Genomic DNA, 16,835 nt, shown 5'->3' with positions numbered 1-16,835 from the left:
TCAGGGCGTCCCGAAAAACCGTGCCGTCCAGATGTTGTAATGCCAAGATTACATGCACCAACAAGTGAATGCTGATAGAGTACAAAGCCATCTCTCAATCAAGTAAACTGGCTGAGCAAATTCAAAAGGCAACTACTCTCTACAGTGATAGGCGAGTTGTGGGGTTCAGAATGTTTGATTGGACTGTTGTGCCGTAGGTGTCTATGATGTCACAGGGGGCATCCAACATGTCACCTAGGTTGAAGATAACTAGCATGTCACCCCACCCTCCTTTATGACATCATCATTGAAAATAAGAATTGGTTCTTAACTGACTTGCCTAGTTAAATAAAAAGGTAAAATTGTGATATAGATGCGGTAAAAGGTAAATCGAACTCAACCAATCATGACGCTTGCAACGCCAGGGATATGGGTTCGATTCCCACGGGGGACCAATACGGGGGGGGGGAGACTGACGGAAATGTAAGTCACTCTCGGTAAGAGTGTCTTCTAAATTACTATAGTTTAGGCTTTTGTTTAAATGTGCTTTTCACACCATGTAGAGGTATACATCGGAGTATAATGCTTGTTTGAATGTCAACCCCAACACATGTTCATGTCATTGTTCCCAATCAACTGCATTACAGTCAAAAAACGACTGACTACCATCAATGATTTCTGCATGCTAGGTATGCTAACCAGCTTACACGAACGGGAGTTAGCATTAAACAGTCACTTCTTCTAAACCTAAACAGGGGCAACTTCTACATGGTATGCAACAAAAACAGCCAAATACTGTATATCCAAATCGGACTTAAGTAACCACACTGTGGGTCTGTTACGATACATAAATCATGATGGGTTTGACGAATATCCACTTTGTTGGAACAGATTTGTTGAACGTGCCCAATCTGATCAATGTAGCGTCTGCTTTCCATTTACTGCATCGATGGTCAAGTTGAAAACCATAGAATTCATGTAATATGTAATGTAATGTTGTAAACTCTGGTGTTTCTCATCCTAAAGCTTGTTCTTCATCTTCCTTTTTTCAGTGTTTTAAATGGTGAGCCAATATGTTTTGACCACTTCTATCTCCAAAACTAGTTTTACGTTGGCTCTCTCTCGTCTCTCTGCAGCAGATATATAGTGAGCAATATGTTTGGAACATCGAATTGCAATACATACAGTGCCTTGCGAAAGTATTCGGCCCCCTTGAACTTTGCGACCTTTTGCCACATTTCAGGCTTCAAACATAAAGATATAAAACTGTATTTTTTTGTGAAGAATCAACAACAAGTGGGACACAATCATGAAGTGGAACGACATTTATTGGATATTTCAAACTTTTTTAACAAATCAAAAACTGAAAAATTGGGCGTGCAAAATTATTCAGCCCCCTTAAGTTAATACTTTGTAGCGCCACCTTTTGCTGCGATTACAGCTGTAAGTCGCTTGGGGTATGTCTCTATCAGTTTTGCACATCGAGAGACTGACATTTTTTCCCATTCCTCCTTGCAAAACAGCTCGAGCTCAGTGAGGTTGGATGGAGAGCATTTGTGAACAGCAGTTTTCAGTTCTTTCCACAGATTCTCGATTGGATTCAGGTCTGGACTTTGACTTGGCCATTCTAACACCTGGATATGTTTCTTTTTGAACCATTCCATTGTAGATTTTGCTTTATGTTTTGGATCATTGTCTTGTTGGAAGACAAATCTCCGTCCCAGTCTCAGGTCTTTTGCAGACTCCATCAGGTTTTCTTCCAGAATGGTCCTGTATTTGGCTCCATCCATCTTCCCATCAATTTTAACCATCTTCCCGTCCCTGCTGAAGAAAAGCAGGCCCAAACCATGATGCTGCCACCACCATGTTTGACAGTGGGGATGGTGTGTTCAGCTGTGTTGCTTTTACGCCAAACATAACATTTTGCACTGTTGCCAAAAAGTTCAATTTTGGTTTCATCTGACCAGAGCACCTTCTTCCACATGTTTGGTGTGTCTCCCAGGTGGCTTGTGGCAAACTTTAAACGACACTTTTTATGGATATCTTTAAGAAATGGCTTTCTTCTTGCCACTCTTCCATAAAGGCCAGATTTGTGCAATATACGGCTGATTGTTGTCCTATGGACAGAGTCTCCCACCTCAGCTGTAGATCTCTGCAGTTCATCCAGAGTGATCATGGGCCTCTTGGCTGCATTTCTGATCAGTATGAGCTGAAAGTTTAGAGGGACGGCCAGGTCTTGGTAGATTTGCAGTGGTCTGATACTCCTTCCATTTCAATATTATCGCTTGCACAGTGCTCCTTGGGATGTTTAAAGCTTGGGAAATATTTTTGTATCCAAATCCGGCTTTAAACTTCTTCACAACAGTATCTCGGACCTGCCTGGTGTGTTCCTTGTTCTTCATGATGCTCTCTGCGCTTTTAACGGACCTCTGAGACTATCACAGTGCAGGTGCATTTATACGGAGACTTGATTACACACAGGTGGATTGTATTTATCATCATTAGTCATTTAGGTCAACATTGGATCATTCAGAGATCCTCACTGAACTTCTGGAGAGAGTTTGCTGCACTGAAAGTAAAGGGGCTGAATAATTTTGCACTCCCAATTTTTCAGTTTTTGATTTGTTAAAAAAGTTTGAAATATCCAACAAATGTCGTTCCACTTCATGATTGTGTCCCACTTGTTGTTGATTCTTCACAAAAAAATACAGTTTTATATCTTTATGTTTGAAGCCTGAAATGTGGCAAAAGGTCGCAAAGTTCAAGGGGGCCGGATACTTTCGCAAGGCACTGTATCGAGGGTCCTTGGCAATTCCCAGACCTACTGTTCACCACTGCCCCATAAAGTACCAGCCACCATGGTCTCTCTTGGTCTGATTTGACCTGATGTCACTAGAGGGTGTGGCTTGGTCTGATTTGACCTGATGTCACTAGAGGGTGTGGCTTGGTCTGATTTGACCTGATGTCACTAGAGGGTGTGGCTTGGTCCGATTTGCCCTGATGTCACTAGAGGGTGTGGCTTGGTCTGATTTGACCTGATGTCACTAGAGGGTGTGGCTTGGCATGATTTGACCTGATGTCACTAGAAGGTGTGGCTTGGTCTGATTTGACCTGATGTCACTAGAGGGTGTGGCTTGGTCTGATTTGACCTGATGTCACTAGAGGGTGTGGCTTGGTCTGATTTTACCTGATGTCACTAGAGGGTGTGGCTTGGTATGATTTGACCTGATGTCACTAGAGGGTGTGGCTTGGTCTGATTTGACCTGATGTCACTAGAGGGCGTGGCTGCTCAGACCACAGTAAAGGCTGTGTCTGTGTCTGAGTTGCTATTTGTTATTTTCTGCTTGGCATATCTTTTCATATCTTCGAACTTTGAGAAAACATGCTATTGTGGTGTGTGTGTGTGTGTGTGTGTGTGTGAAACAGAGAGAGAGACTGCCTCTACCTCTTTCATGGTTCTGATCTTTCTCCTATCTCCACGGCCTAGGATAAAGCTTGTTGTGATATGTGAGTCAGTGTGTGTCTCTTCATGGTCCCTGTCTATCTGTCTCTATCTCTCTCTCTCACTCTGTTTTAATAAAGCGTGAGGGATTGGATTAAAGGCTGTGATTTTCTACATGAATACACATTTGCGCATCTGCCTTTTATTTTTGTGCCGCCTCGCCATTTTCCCATTTTATTTCTTCCCTGTGGAGGGAAATGACTTTCCTCGCTCACTGTGCCTTTGGACGTGTGTGTGTGTGTGTGTGTGTGTGTGCGTGCGTGTGTGCGTGTGTGCGTGTGTCATGTTGTTTGCATCAGCGTCGAGGCACACCTTAAGCCCTGGGTATCACCACATGTGGCAAGTCCGTCCCTGATTGGTCCATCTGAAGTGTCTGTCAATCTGTCATCTGTAGAAGACTCCAGTGAAAGAGTATCTCTAATGTAATATCTAATACTGAAACCTTTCCTGTCTCCTCATAGCATATGCAAACACTTTGGCTGTGTAGTCGTTTAGCCGTGCACTCTGTCTCTGCCCCCCCTCGCCCTGGGGTTTGGTCCTTCGTGTCCCACCGGTTTAGACTCTGGGAAAAGGTTGTGTTCTGGATCGGCACACAGGGCCCAGTGGAGTGGGAAAAGTCTGGAGCAGAGAGACCGTAGAGAGAAGAGTAGGAACAGACCACCAAATGTCTGTCTGTCTTTATTGTTTACCACTGTCTATCTGTCTGTCTGTCTTTACTGTTTACCACTGTCTGTCTGTCTGTCTGTCTGTCTGTCTGTCTGTCTGTCTGTCTGTCTGTCTGTCTGTCTGTCTGTCTGTCTGTCTCTGTCTGTCTGTCTGTCTTTACTGTTTACTACTGTCTATCTATCTGTCTGTCTTTACTGTTTACCACTGTCTGTCTGTCTGTCTGTCTGTCTGTCTGTCTGTCTGTCTGTCTGTCTGTCTGTCTGTCTGTCTGTCTTTACTGTTTACTACTGTCTATCTATCTGTCTGTCTTTACTGTTTACCACTGTCTATCTGTCTTTCTGTCTTTACTGTTTACCACTGTCTGTCTGTCTTTACTGTTTACCACTGTCTGTCTGTCTGCCTGTCTGTCTGTCTGTCTGTACTGTTTACAACTGTCTGTCTGTCTGTCTGTCTGTCTGTCTGTCTGTCTGTTTGTCTGTCTGTCTTTACTGTTTATCACTGTCTATCTGTCTGTCTGTCTTTACTGTTTACCACTGTCTATCTGTCTGTCTGTCTTTACTGTTTACCACTGTCTATCTGTCTGTCTGTCTTTACTGTTTACCACTGTCTGTCTGTCTGTCTGTCTGTCTGTCTGTCTGTCTGTCTGTCTGTCTGTCTGTCTGTCTGTCTGTCTGTCTGTCTGTCTGTCTGTCTTTACTGTTTACTACTGTCTATCTATCTGTCTGTCTTTACTGTTTACCACTGTCTATCTGTCTTTCTGTCTTTACTGTTTACCACTGTCTGTCTGTCTGCCTGTCTGTCTGTCTGTACTGTTTACAACTGTCTGTCTGTCTGTCTGTCTGTCTGTCTGTCTGTCTGTCTGTCTGTCTGTCTGTCTGTCTGTCTGTCTTTACTGTTTATCACTGTCTATCTGTCTGTCTGTCTTTACTGTTTACCACTGTCTGTCTGTCTTTACTGTTTACCACTGTCTGTCTGTCTGTCTGTCTGTCTGTCTGTCTGTCTTTACTGTTTATCACTGTCTATCTGTCTGTCTGTCTTTACTGTTTATCCATGTCTGTCTGTTTGTCTGTCTTTACTGTTTATCCATGTCTGTCTGTTTGTCTTTGTGTGTGTGTGTGTCTGTCTTTGTTGTTTACCAATGTCTGTCTGTCTGTCTGTCTCTGTCTGTCTGTCTGTCTGTCTGTCTGTCTGTCTGTCTGTCTGTCTGTCTGTCTGTCTGTCTGTCTGTCTGTCTTTACTGTCTGTCTGTCTGTCTGTCTGTCTGTCTGTCTGTCTGTCTTTACTGTTTACCTCTGTCTGTCTGTCTGTCTTTACTGTTTACCACTGTCTGTCTGTCTGTCTGTCTTTACTGTTTATCCATGTCTGTCTGTTTGTCTTTGTGTGTGTGTGTCTGTCTTTGTTGTTTACCAATGTCTGTCTGTCTGTCTGTCTGTCTGTCTGTCTGTCTGTCTGTCTGTCTGTCTGTCTGTCTGTCTGTCTTTACTGTCTGTCTGTCTGTCTGTCTGTCTGTCTGTCTGTCTTTACTGTTTACCTCTGTCTGTCTGTCTGTCTGTCTGTCTTTACTGTTTACCACTGTCTGTCTGTCTGTCTTTACTGTTTATCCATGTCTGTCTGTTTGTCTTTGTGTGTGTGTGTCTGTCTTTGTTGTTTACCAATGTCTGTCTGTCTGTCTGTCTGTCTGTCTGTCTGTCTGTCTGTCTGTCTGTCTGCCGTCCTGTCCTGTCCTGTCTGCCGTCCTGTCCTGTCCTGTGGAGACTAGGCTGTACTCACTATCTGTTTTCATCTAGTATAAATATCCAAAGCATATCCAAGGGTTTTGTTGTCACACAGCGCTCTGTCAAATGAATAGAACATTCTGCCACTTTCTTAACCTTTCTGATCTCCCCATCCCGGATCCGGGTTCGTGAATACAGACTCAAGCTCATTACCATAACGCAACGTTAACTATTCATGAAAATCGCAAATGAAATGAAATAAATATGCTAGCTCTCAAGCTTAGCCTTTTGTTAACAACACTGTCATCTCAGATTTTCAAAATATGCTTCTCAACCATTGCAAAACAAGCATTTGTGTAACAGTATTGATGGCTAACGTAGCATTTAGCATTAGCATTCAGCTGGCAACATTTACACAAAAAAACAGAAAAGCATTCAAAAAAATAATTTACCTTTGAAGAACTTCAGATGTTTTCAATGAGGAGACTCTCAGATAGCAAATGTTCAGTTTTTCCTGAAAGATTATTTGTTTAGGACAAATCGCTCCGTTTTCTGCGTCACATTTAGCTATGAAAAAACCCCTGTATCCAGGATTGTGTAAATCTATCAGCAAGCTCATTAGCATAACACAACGTTAACTATTTATGAAAATCGCAAATGAAATGAAATAAATATGCCATCTCTCAAGCTTAGCCTTTTGTAAACAACACTGTCATCTCAGATTTTCAAAATATGCTTCTCAACCATAGGAAAACAATAATTTGTGTAAAAGTAGCTAGCTAGAGTTAGCATTTCGCGTTAGCATTTAGCGTTAGCATTAGCGTTAGCATCCAGCACGCAACATTAACAAAAACATAAAAGCCTTCAAATAAAATCATTTACCTTTGAAGAACTTCTGATGTTTTCAATGAGGATACTCTCAGTTAGATAGCAGATGCTCAGTTTTTCCAAAAAGATTCCTTGTGTATTAGAAATAGCTCCGTTTTATACATCACATTTGGCTACCAAAAAAAATCCATAAATTCAGTCCTCAAAACGCAAACTTTTTTCCAAATTAACTCCATAATATCGACTGAAAACATGGCAAACGTTGTTTAGAATCAATCATCAAGGTGTTTTTCACATATCTCTTCATTGATACATCGTTCTTGGACACATGCTTTCTCCCCTGAATCAAATGGTAAAGTAGAAGCAGCTGGCAATTGCGCACCGAATTCGACGCAGGACACCAGGCGGACACTTGGAAAATGTAGTCTCTTATGGTCAATCTTCCAATGATATGCCTACAAATACGTCACAATGCTGCTAAGACCTTGGGCGAACGACAGAAAGTGTAGGCTCATTCGTTGCGCAATCACAGCCATATAAGGAGAGAATGGAAAACAGAGCTTCAGAAATTCTGCTAATTCCTGGGTGATGCATCATCTTGGTTTCGCCTGTAGAATGAGTTCTGGGGCACTTACAGACAAAATCTTTGCAGATTCTGAAACTTCAGAGTGTTTTCTTTCCAAAACTGTCAAGAATATGCATAGTCGAGCATCTTTTCGTGACAAAATATCGCGCTTAAAACGGGAACGTTTTTTATCCAAAAATGAAATAGCGCCCCTAGAGCTCTAACAGGTTAAATGGCACAGAATATCAATCCCTGCATTTCCTCTGTTCCCTTTTTAATGCATCTTCACTTATCAAACTGACCTGCAGTGTTCAACCATATAATTATATATATTTGTGTTATATGTAACAACCTGTTACATTCTCTGTTTGTAATGGATGTCAATTCATCATAATAGCCTTGTCTGTTTGGTTGCACCCCGCTACTGGAGTCCATTAGGAGATGTCCAGCCCTCCACCCCCTCCACCCCAGGCCCTTGGTGAGAAAGCCCAGAGAAAGGCTGTGTTTCTGGGCAGTGCACAGCCTCACTTCCCCCTCTCTCCCTGCAGCATATTATCCTTACTCCAGGCCCCATCATTTGTTTTTCACCTTTATTTAACCAGATAAGTCAATTGAGAACCAATTCTCATGTACAATAACGACCTGGCCAAGAGGCATAACATTGTAACAGTGTACAGGACAACACAACAAAAAAATAAAACTATACAGAGGAAATGTACAAATTCATCAAATATACAACAATACGAAATTCACAGTGGGTTTGAGTAGAAACATTAAAGGTGTAAGAATATTTTAAAGATAATACACAACGCAGAGGACGAGAGGTCAATAGAGTAATATCAATGGGTCAGAGACCTGGGAGGAACTTCACTCCGGGACTCATAGCTACATGGCAAGCTCTCATTGGTCCAAATTGTTTATACATTGAACCTGAAATAGGATACTTGTTAATTTGGCCATTGGCCCAGTTTCAATGCAAGGAATTCTAATCGGTCAACCACAGGCTAGTGCAGGGTTATAAAACTACATCCTGACCCTTTGTTCTGTGGAGAGATTCACTGACAGGGGAGAATGAACATCTTCCTCTCAGCATAACACCGCCTCTTCGAATAAACCTATTTTCCTCCCCCTGATTTGCTTTGGGGTTTGTGTTATTGAAGAGTAACATCAACTGCTAACCAAGGCAACACAGCAGACTTAATGATGAGCAGGTACCTTGATCAGATAGCAGCTCAGGTAATATGTTTTAGAATGAATGTGGTGGGATGATTGTGTCACCTAAGAAGACCCAGATTACACCGGAGTGGCTTATTATCTCTGATAGAGGGACAGTAGAGGAGAGAGGTGCTGGGCGGTGGGAGAGGGAGATAGAGGGTGATAAAGGGGGGGACGGAGTAAAGGAAAGACAGGGAGGCAAATGGATGAGGAATGGTGAACACGAAAGCCAAATTGAGAGGAAGGGGAGAGAGGTGGTGAGAGGGGAATAAGAGAAAGAGGACTGATCGAGAGTGAGAGAGAGACAGACAGACAGACACTGTCATTTACACAGAGAGACACATAGATAAACACTGTAATTTACCCAGTGAAGATGGGCTGCCCAGTAATGGACACATGATAGATGGCCATTGGAAGTTTGTACTAGCCCAAAGTTCACACACACTTACCATCTGTCACATCTGACGTGTGGTTTTACTAGTGCCTTTGACTCATTCCTGGTTGCCTGTGTGTGTTTTGCTCCCTGGGGACTCATATTGAGACAGCCCAGAATGAACAGAGGTACAGTATAGAGGTGTGTGTGTGTGAGAGAGAGAGAGAGAGAGAGAGAGAGAGAGAGAGAGAGAGAGAGAGAGAGAGAGAGACTGTCTTTTCTTCTCTATGTGCTCACTGCCCACAAAATGAGGTGGAAACTGAGCTGCACTTCCTAACCTCCTGCCCAATGTATGACCATATTAGAGAGACATGTTTCCCTCAGATTACACAGATCCACAAAGAATTTGAAAACAAATCCAATTTTGATAATAACTCCCATATCTACTGGGTGAAATTCCAAACACCGTTGTAAATACAACCCATATTTATGCTTATTTATTTTCCCTTGTGTACTTTAACCATTTGTACATTATTACAACACTGTATATACATTATATAGTCTCTCTCCCATACAGAAGTTTCAAAACAATAAAGACATTACAAATGTCATATTATTTATATATACATGTGTATATATATATATATAAATAATATGACATTTGTAATGTCTTTATTGTTTTGAAACTTCTGTATGTGTAATGTTTACTGTTAATTTTGATTGTTTATTTCACTTTTGTATATTATCTACCTCACTTGCTTTGGCAATGTTAACAGATGTTTCCCATGCCAATAAAGCCCCTTGAATTGAATTGAATTGAGAGAGGGAGAGGGAGCGGGAGAGAGATGGGGAGACTAGGCCTCACAGACAGACATAGAGAGGGACTGCCATGTATAGCACAAAACAAACCCTGAAATAGATAGCTCATCTCACTGGCAATTAGTCAAGATGACAGTGTTTCTCTGTCAGCAGATCCTGTGGATGAACACACACAGCTCTGTTTGTGACTCTCTTTAATTGAACCACATGGTCACGCTCGTCACACACACATACAGATCTGGTTAGCCTGGATACTAGTCTTTTTAGCTAACATTCCACTCCTTGTAGCCTCCTCCCGTGTCATATGCCAAAGATGCTAGTGGAATGTTTGTTAAAAAGACTGGTACCCAGGCTAAGATCTGGTGACTTTGACTCTAACTGATCTGAGCTCAGTCTCCCACCACGTTGCTTCACTGTTCCTCCACTTAAAAGACAACTTTCTTCTCCCCCAGACGAGTCCACGGCCTCTTAGAGAGCTAGAGGCGACTCGCCGGTGACTTTCATTGTTATTCATGTATTAATTTATTCACTCATGGCAGACGTGAACCAGGGCTGTAATATGCAGATGCCGGTTTGTTTCTCGATGGGAATTTTCTGCTCCACTGCCCCTGTAGCTGCCACTAATAATAAAGTGAGGCAAGATGGAGAGAAAAGGAGGAGGGATGGAGGGGATGCCTGTCAGGATGCCTCCTGAGCCACCACACTTATGCACACACACAGATCGTCGCTCAGATAGACAGTGACCAGGTGCGATCGTCCTAGCAGAGGTGACCTTGACCTTGTCACAAAGACGAGGAGTCTAGCTCTCTTCTCCTCTCCTCTTCTCCTCATCTCTCTTCACCTCTCCTCTCCTCTTCGCCTCTCCTCTCCTCTCTTCTCGTCTCTTCTCCTCTCCTCTCTTCTCTTCTCTGCATCTCTCCACTCTTTTCCTCTCCTCTCTTCTCTTCTCCTCACCTCTCTTCTCTTCTCCTCACCTCTCCTCTCTTTTCCTCTCCTCTCCTCTCCTCACCTCTCTTCTCCTCTCCTCACCTCTCCTCTCCTCTCTTTTCCTCTCCTCTCTTCTCGTCACCTCTCTTCACCTCTCCTCTCCTCTCCTTTCTCTCCTCTCTTTTCCTCTCCTCTCCTCGCCTCTCTTCTCCTCTCCTCACCTCTCTTCTCCTCTCTTCTCGTCACCTCTCTTCACCTCTCCTCTCTTCTCGTCACCTCTCTTCACCTCTCCTCTCCTCTCCTCCCCTCTCCTCCCCTCTCCTCTCCTCTCCTCTCTCCTCTCCTCTCTCCTCTCCTCTCCTCTCCTCTCCTCTCCTCTCCTCTCCTCTCCTCTCCTCTCCTCTCTCCTCTCCTCTCTTCTCTTCTCCTCACGCTTATTGATAGGACACAGGGGCTGGAGAGCAGAACTACTTTGTCCAGGAGATAGGAGAAAAGGCTAATAGCAAAACCAATGACAGTAAGTTGTGACCCTGTCCTCCGATTCAAAGTGACACCAGCCACCACTTCCTGCCTCCGTCTTCCTCTACCTCCCCAGTGCATTTATATGAGATTTTAAAAAACTACTGACTGGAAGAGACTGACTCACACACACACACACACACACACACACACACACACACACTGTACTGTCTGTCAGGACAGAGAAACACATCAGTCACAAACTGTAGGACTTATTACTTCATAGGGAGGTGAATATTGTCAAACCTATACAATTGCATCATAGTCTGACGTGGATAAGAGGACATTGAAGAGAGATATAATGACGAAGTTACAAGTCCTACTATACCAAGCTGTCTCCTTCCTGTAGTACAGTAACTAAAGCTTTCAGTGGATTAAAGTGTTCTATTCGGATCTATTTGAATTTCAACACACACAATCGCAACGCAAATCTGAACACACTGTCTGGTTTCTTTTTGCGTGCCTACAACAGCAAACACAAGTTATATACACACACACACACACGCGCACCACAGACACACACACATAGACACACCCCAACACACACACACCTCCTCACACAGTACAGTGCACGTCAAGACATTGTGTCCTCAACCACAGAAACACATGGGCTTGCATCCCAAATGACACCCTATTCCCTATTTAGTGCACTACTTTTGAACAGGGCCCATAGGGGTCTGGTCAGAATTAGTGCACTATATAGGGAATAGGGTGCCATTTGGGGCTTAGCCATGGTTCACTGGGACCCAAGGCATGCCATGCACCCAGGCCTGAGTCCAAACCCTGAGCGTGTCCAATCAGCCAAGGCTTTACTAGAGGCCAAATCTGTAGCGTATAATTGGGTTTTAATCAGCTTTCTCATTCAGGCGAGCGCTAAAGATTAGGGCAGCACGGGCTCCGCTTAAAATAAGCATTCATAAAGGCGTGTGAAAGCCTCTGACCCGTCGCAACGAATCATACAGACCCACAGACACGAGGCCGCACGCTCTTCCTCAACCTCTTCCTCTCTTCTTCTCTCCATTTTCTCTCCCTCTCCATCCTTCATGTTTCGCTCACCCTCTCCTCGCTCCTCCCCTCCATCTCTCCCTTTTCTTTGCTCTCTCTCTCTCTTCCTCTCGCTCGTTCTCTCCATCTTTTGCTCGTGGGGATCCACACAAGTCAGGCCCGGCAGGAAAAAAGCCAGTCTTATCGAAAAGGACACATACCACCCCTACACAAAGATACACACACATACCACCCCTACACAAAGATACACACACATACCACCCCTACACAAAGATATACACACACATACCACCCCTACACAAAGATACACACACATACCACCCCTACACAAAGATACACACACATACCACCCCTACACAAAGATATACACACACATACCACCCCTACACAAAGATATACACACACATACCACCCCTACACAAAGATATACACATATACCACCCCTACACAAAGATATACACACACATACCACCCCTACACAAAGATATACACATATACCACCCCTACACAAAGATATACACACACATACCACCCCTACACAAAGATATACACACACATACCACCCCTACACAAAGATACACACACATACCACCCCTACACAAAGATATACACACACATACCACCCCTACACAAAGATACACACATACCACCCCTACACAAAGATATACACACACATACCACCCCTACACAAAGATATACACACACATACCACCCCTACACAAAGATACACACACACATACCACCCCTACACAAAGATACACACACATACCACCCCTACACAAAGATATACACACACATACCACCCCTACACAAAGATACACACACACATACCACCCCTACACAAAGATACACACACATACCACCCCTACACAAAGATACACACACACATACCACCCCTACACAAAGATATACACACACATACCACCCCTACACAAAGATATACACACACATACCACCCCTACACAAAGATACACACACATACCACCCCTACACAAAGATATACACACACATACCACCCCTACACAAAGATACACACACATACCACCCCTACACAAAGATACACACACACATACCACCCCTACACAAAGATATACACACATACCACCCCTACACAAAGATATACACACACATACCACCCCTACACAAATATATACACACACATACCACCCCTACACAAAGATATACACACACATATACCACCCCTACACAAAGATACACACACATACCACCCCTACACAAAGATACACACACATACCACCCCTACACAAAGATATACACACACATACCACCCCTACACAAAGATATACACACACATACCACCCCTACACAAAGATATACACACACATACCACCCCTACACAAAGATATACACACACATACCACCCCTACACAAAGATACACACACATACCACCCCTACACAAAGATATACACACACATACCACCCCTACACAAAGATATACACACACATACCACCCCTACACAAAGATACACACACATACCACCCCTACACAAAGATACACACACATACCACCCCTACACAAAGATACACACACACATACCACCCCTACACAAAGATACACACACACATACCACCCCTACACAAATATATACACACACATACCACCCCTACACAAATATATACACACACATACCACCCCTACACAAAGATATACACACACATACCACCCCTACACAAAGATATACACACACATATACCACCCCTACACAAAGATACACACACATACCACCCCTACACAAAGATATACACACACATACCACCCATACACAAAGATATACACACACATATACCACCCCTACACAAAGATATACACACATACCACCCATACACAAAGATATACACACACATACCACCCCTACACAAAGATATACACACACATACAGCTGGATGAAACGAGCTTATTGGTACAGCACACAAAATGACCTTCCTCCCTCCTCATCATCATATTCCGCAAGGAGGCGGGATTTGGCTAATCCAATATGGCCTGTTTAAGTGGGTTCCTTACTAAAAAGCCTGGTTGGTTTTGAGAGCGGAGCGTTTAGATGAGTTAGTCGTTCCTAATCCTGTCTGTTGCTGCCTCTCTCTGGGGTGAGCCACACTCTTTATGTCATTAATGAAGTGCAGTGAGATGAAAGCCCTTTTTAATGGGATTTAGTTAGAACTGGGACAGCTTCCAGAGAGGCGGAAAAACATATCTTATCATCGTCATACTGTAACGGCTGTTGGAAGGAGAGGACCAAGGTGCAGCGTGGTATGTGTCCATATTTATTAAATGAACAGTTCTGGCTGGTGCACCAAAAACACTAAACAGAAAACAATCACCCACACCTCAAAATGGGAAAACAGGCTACCTAAGTATGGCTCTCAATCAGAGACAACGATAGACAGCTACCTCTGATTGAGAACCATACCAGGCCAAACACATAGAAAAAGAAAACCTAGACCTACAACATAGAATACCCACCCATATCACATCCTGACCAAACTAAAAATAGAAACACACAAAGCAATCTACGGTCAGGGCGTGACACATACACAGAGCCATCACCATGGTTAACGTCACAATCATAATAACCATCGTCATCATCATTTTTCTCTTCTCTTTCTCTCTCACTTCTACTCAGTGTTGAGGCACGTCCTGTTCTCTTTGGCTTCTGTTATCACTGTTAGATAGAATGGGTACAGCGTGTGTTTGTGTTTGTGTACAGTATGTGTGTGTGTGTGTGTGTGTGTGTGTGTGTGTGTGTGTGTGTCGCGTCGCACGCGCATGCATGCACGCACGCGCACCACAGAAACACTACAGTAATGCCGCTTGTCAGAATCCTGGTGCTCAACCTAGAAACACCAACACTTAATTTGCATTTATGTTTGAGTTATTTAGCAGATGCAGACGGTATACTATACACACTGCAAGAGAAACCTTGAAGAAAAATATGCATATAGTGTATACGATACTTATGGTCCACATTTACATGTTTTATGTTTGTCATTTAGCAGGCACTCATCCAGAGCGACTTACAGTTAGAACATCCATCTTCAGAGAGCTAGGTGGGACGACCACGTATCACAGGCATAGAAAGTACATTTCCCCCCAATAAAGTAGCCAGTAGTAGTCAGTAGAGTCAGAGCTAGAAAGGGGGAGGCGGATTCAAGTGAATGTGCTGGTTAAGGTTGTTGTTTTTACACCAAAGTAAAATAACCTTTTAATGAGAGATACTGCAGACAGACAGTGAGAGTACTGCAGTGAAGCCGTAGCCCAGAGTGGTGACTAGTAGATCCAGTATGGATGTCCAGGATGGTGACTAGTTGATCCAGTATGGATGTCCAGGATGGTGACTAGTTGATCCAGTATGGATGTCCAGGATGGTGACTAGTAGATCCAGTATGGATGTCCAGGATGGTGACTAGTAGATCCAGTATGGATGACCAGAGTGGTGTCTAGTAGATCCAGTATGGATGTCCAGAGTGGTGACTAGTAGATCCAGTATGGATGACCAGAGTGGTGTCTAGTAGATCCAGTATGGATGTCCAGAGTGGTGACTAGTAGATCCAGTATGGATGACCAGAGTGGTGTCTAGTAGATCCAGTATGGATGTCCAGAGTGGTGACTAGTAGATCCAGTATGGATGTCCAGAGTGGTGTCTAGTAGATCCAGTATGGATGTCCAGAGTGGTGACTAGTAGATCCAGTATGGATGTCCAGAGTGGTGACTAGTAGATCCAGTATGGATGTCCAGGATGGTGACTAGTAGATCAAGTATGGATGACCAGAGTGGTGTCTAGTAGATCCAGTATGGATATCCAGGATGGTGACTAGTAGATCAAGTATGGATGACCAGAGTGGTGTCTAGTTGATCAAGTATGGATATCCAGGATGGTGACTAGTAGATCCAGTATGGATGTCCAGGATGGTGACTAGTAGATCCAGTATGGATGACCAGAGTGGTGACTAGTAGATCAAGTATGGATGTCCAGGATGGTGACTAGTAGATCCAGTATGGATGACCAGAGTGGTGACTAGTAGATCAAGTATGGATGTCCAGGATGGTGACTAGTAGATCAAGTATGGATATCCAGGATGGTGACTAGTTGATCCAGTATGGATGTCCAGGATGGTGACTAGTTGATCCAGTATGGATGTCCAGGATGGTGACTAGTAGATCAAGTATGGATGTCCAGGATGGTGACTAGTAGATCAAGTATGGATGTCCAGGATGGTGACTAGTAGATCAAGTATGGATGTCCAGGATGGTGACTAGTTGATCCAGTATGGATGTCCAGGATGGTGACTAGTAGATCCAGTATGGATGACCAGAGTGGTGTCTAGTTGATCCAGTATGGATGACCAGAGTGGTGACTAGTAGATCAAGTATGGATATCCAGGATGGTGACTAGTTGATCCAGTATGGATGTCCAGGATGGTGACTAGTAGATCAAGTATGGATATCCAGGATGGTGACTAGTTGATCCAGTATGGATGTCCAGGATGGTGACTAGTAGATCCAGTATGGATGACCAGAGTGGTGTCTAGTTGATCCAGTATGGATGACCAGAGTGGTGACTAGTAGATCCAGTATGGATGACCAGAGTGGTGACTAGTAGATCCAGTATGGATGTCCAGAGTGGTGACTAGTAGATCCAGTATGGATGACCAGAGTGGTGACTAGTAGATCAAGTATGGATATCCAGGATGGTGACTAGTTG

General features: G+C 43.6%; 2 protein-coding genes across 3 annotated transcripts in view; one reads left to right on the top strand and one right to left on the bottom strand.

The window, feature by feature from the left end:
• LOC149979370 (uncharacterized) overlaps positions 1 to 6,876 on the bottom strand; it is an 8,179-nt gene extending 1,303 nt beyond the window's left edge. Inside the window, exons 1-2 of one of the 2 annotated variants that reach the window (XR_016485239.1) lie at positions 6,745 to 6,876; positions 6,315 to 6,376 (exon numbers count right to left, since the gene is read on the bottom strand). Coding sequence is in view for 1 of the 2 variants with exons in the window: in XM_090193241.1 (XP_090049367.1) it covers positions 1 to 91 (91 nt within the window). In the remaining variant the exon portion in view is untranslated. Of the gene's footprint in view, positions 218 to 6,314; positions 6,377 to 6,744 lie in introns of those variants that run through there. The other variant, XM_090193241.1, reaches the window with a different exon arrangement.
• The window catches only part of znf385c (zinc finger protein 385C), a 202,686-nt gene that overhangs the window by 93,365 nt on the left and 92,486 nt on the right, over positions 1 to 16,835 (top strand). The gene's annotated exons all lie outside the window — the stretch shown is intronic.

This window comes from Oncorhynchus mykiss, chromosome 12, assembly GCF_057628025.1.
Source record: "Oncorhynchus mykiss isolate SJ-2025 chromosome 12, ASM5762802v1, whole genome shotgun sequence".
Lineage (NCBI taxonomy): Eukaryota > Metazoa > Chordata > Actinopteri > Salmoniformes > Salmonidae > Oncorhynchus > Oncorhynchus mykiss.
This window is presented reverse-complemented; position numbering and strand designations above follow the sequence as displayed.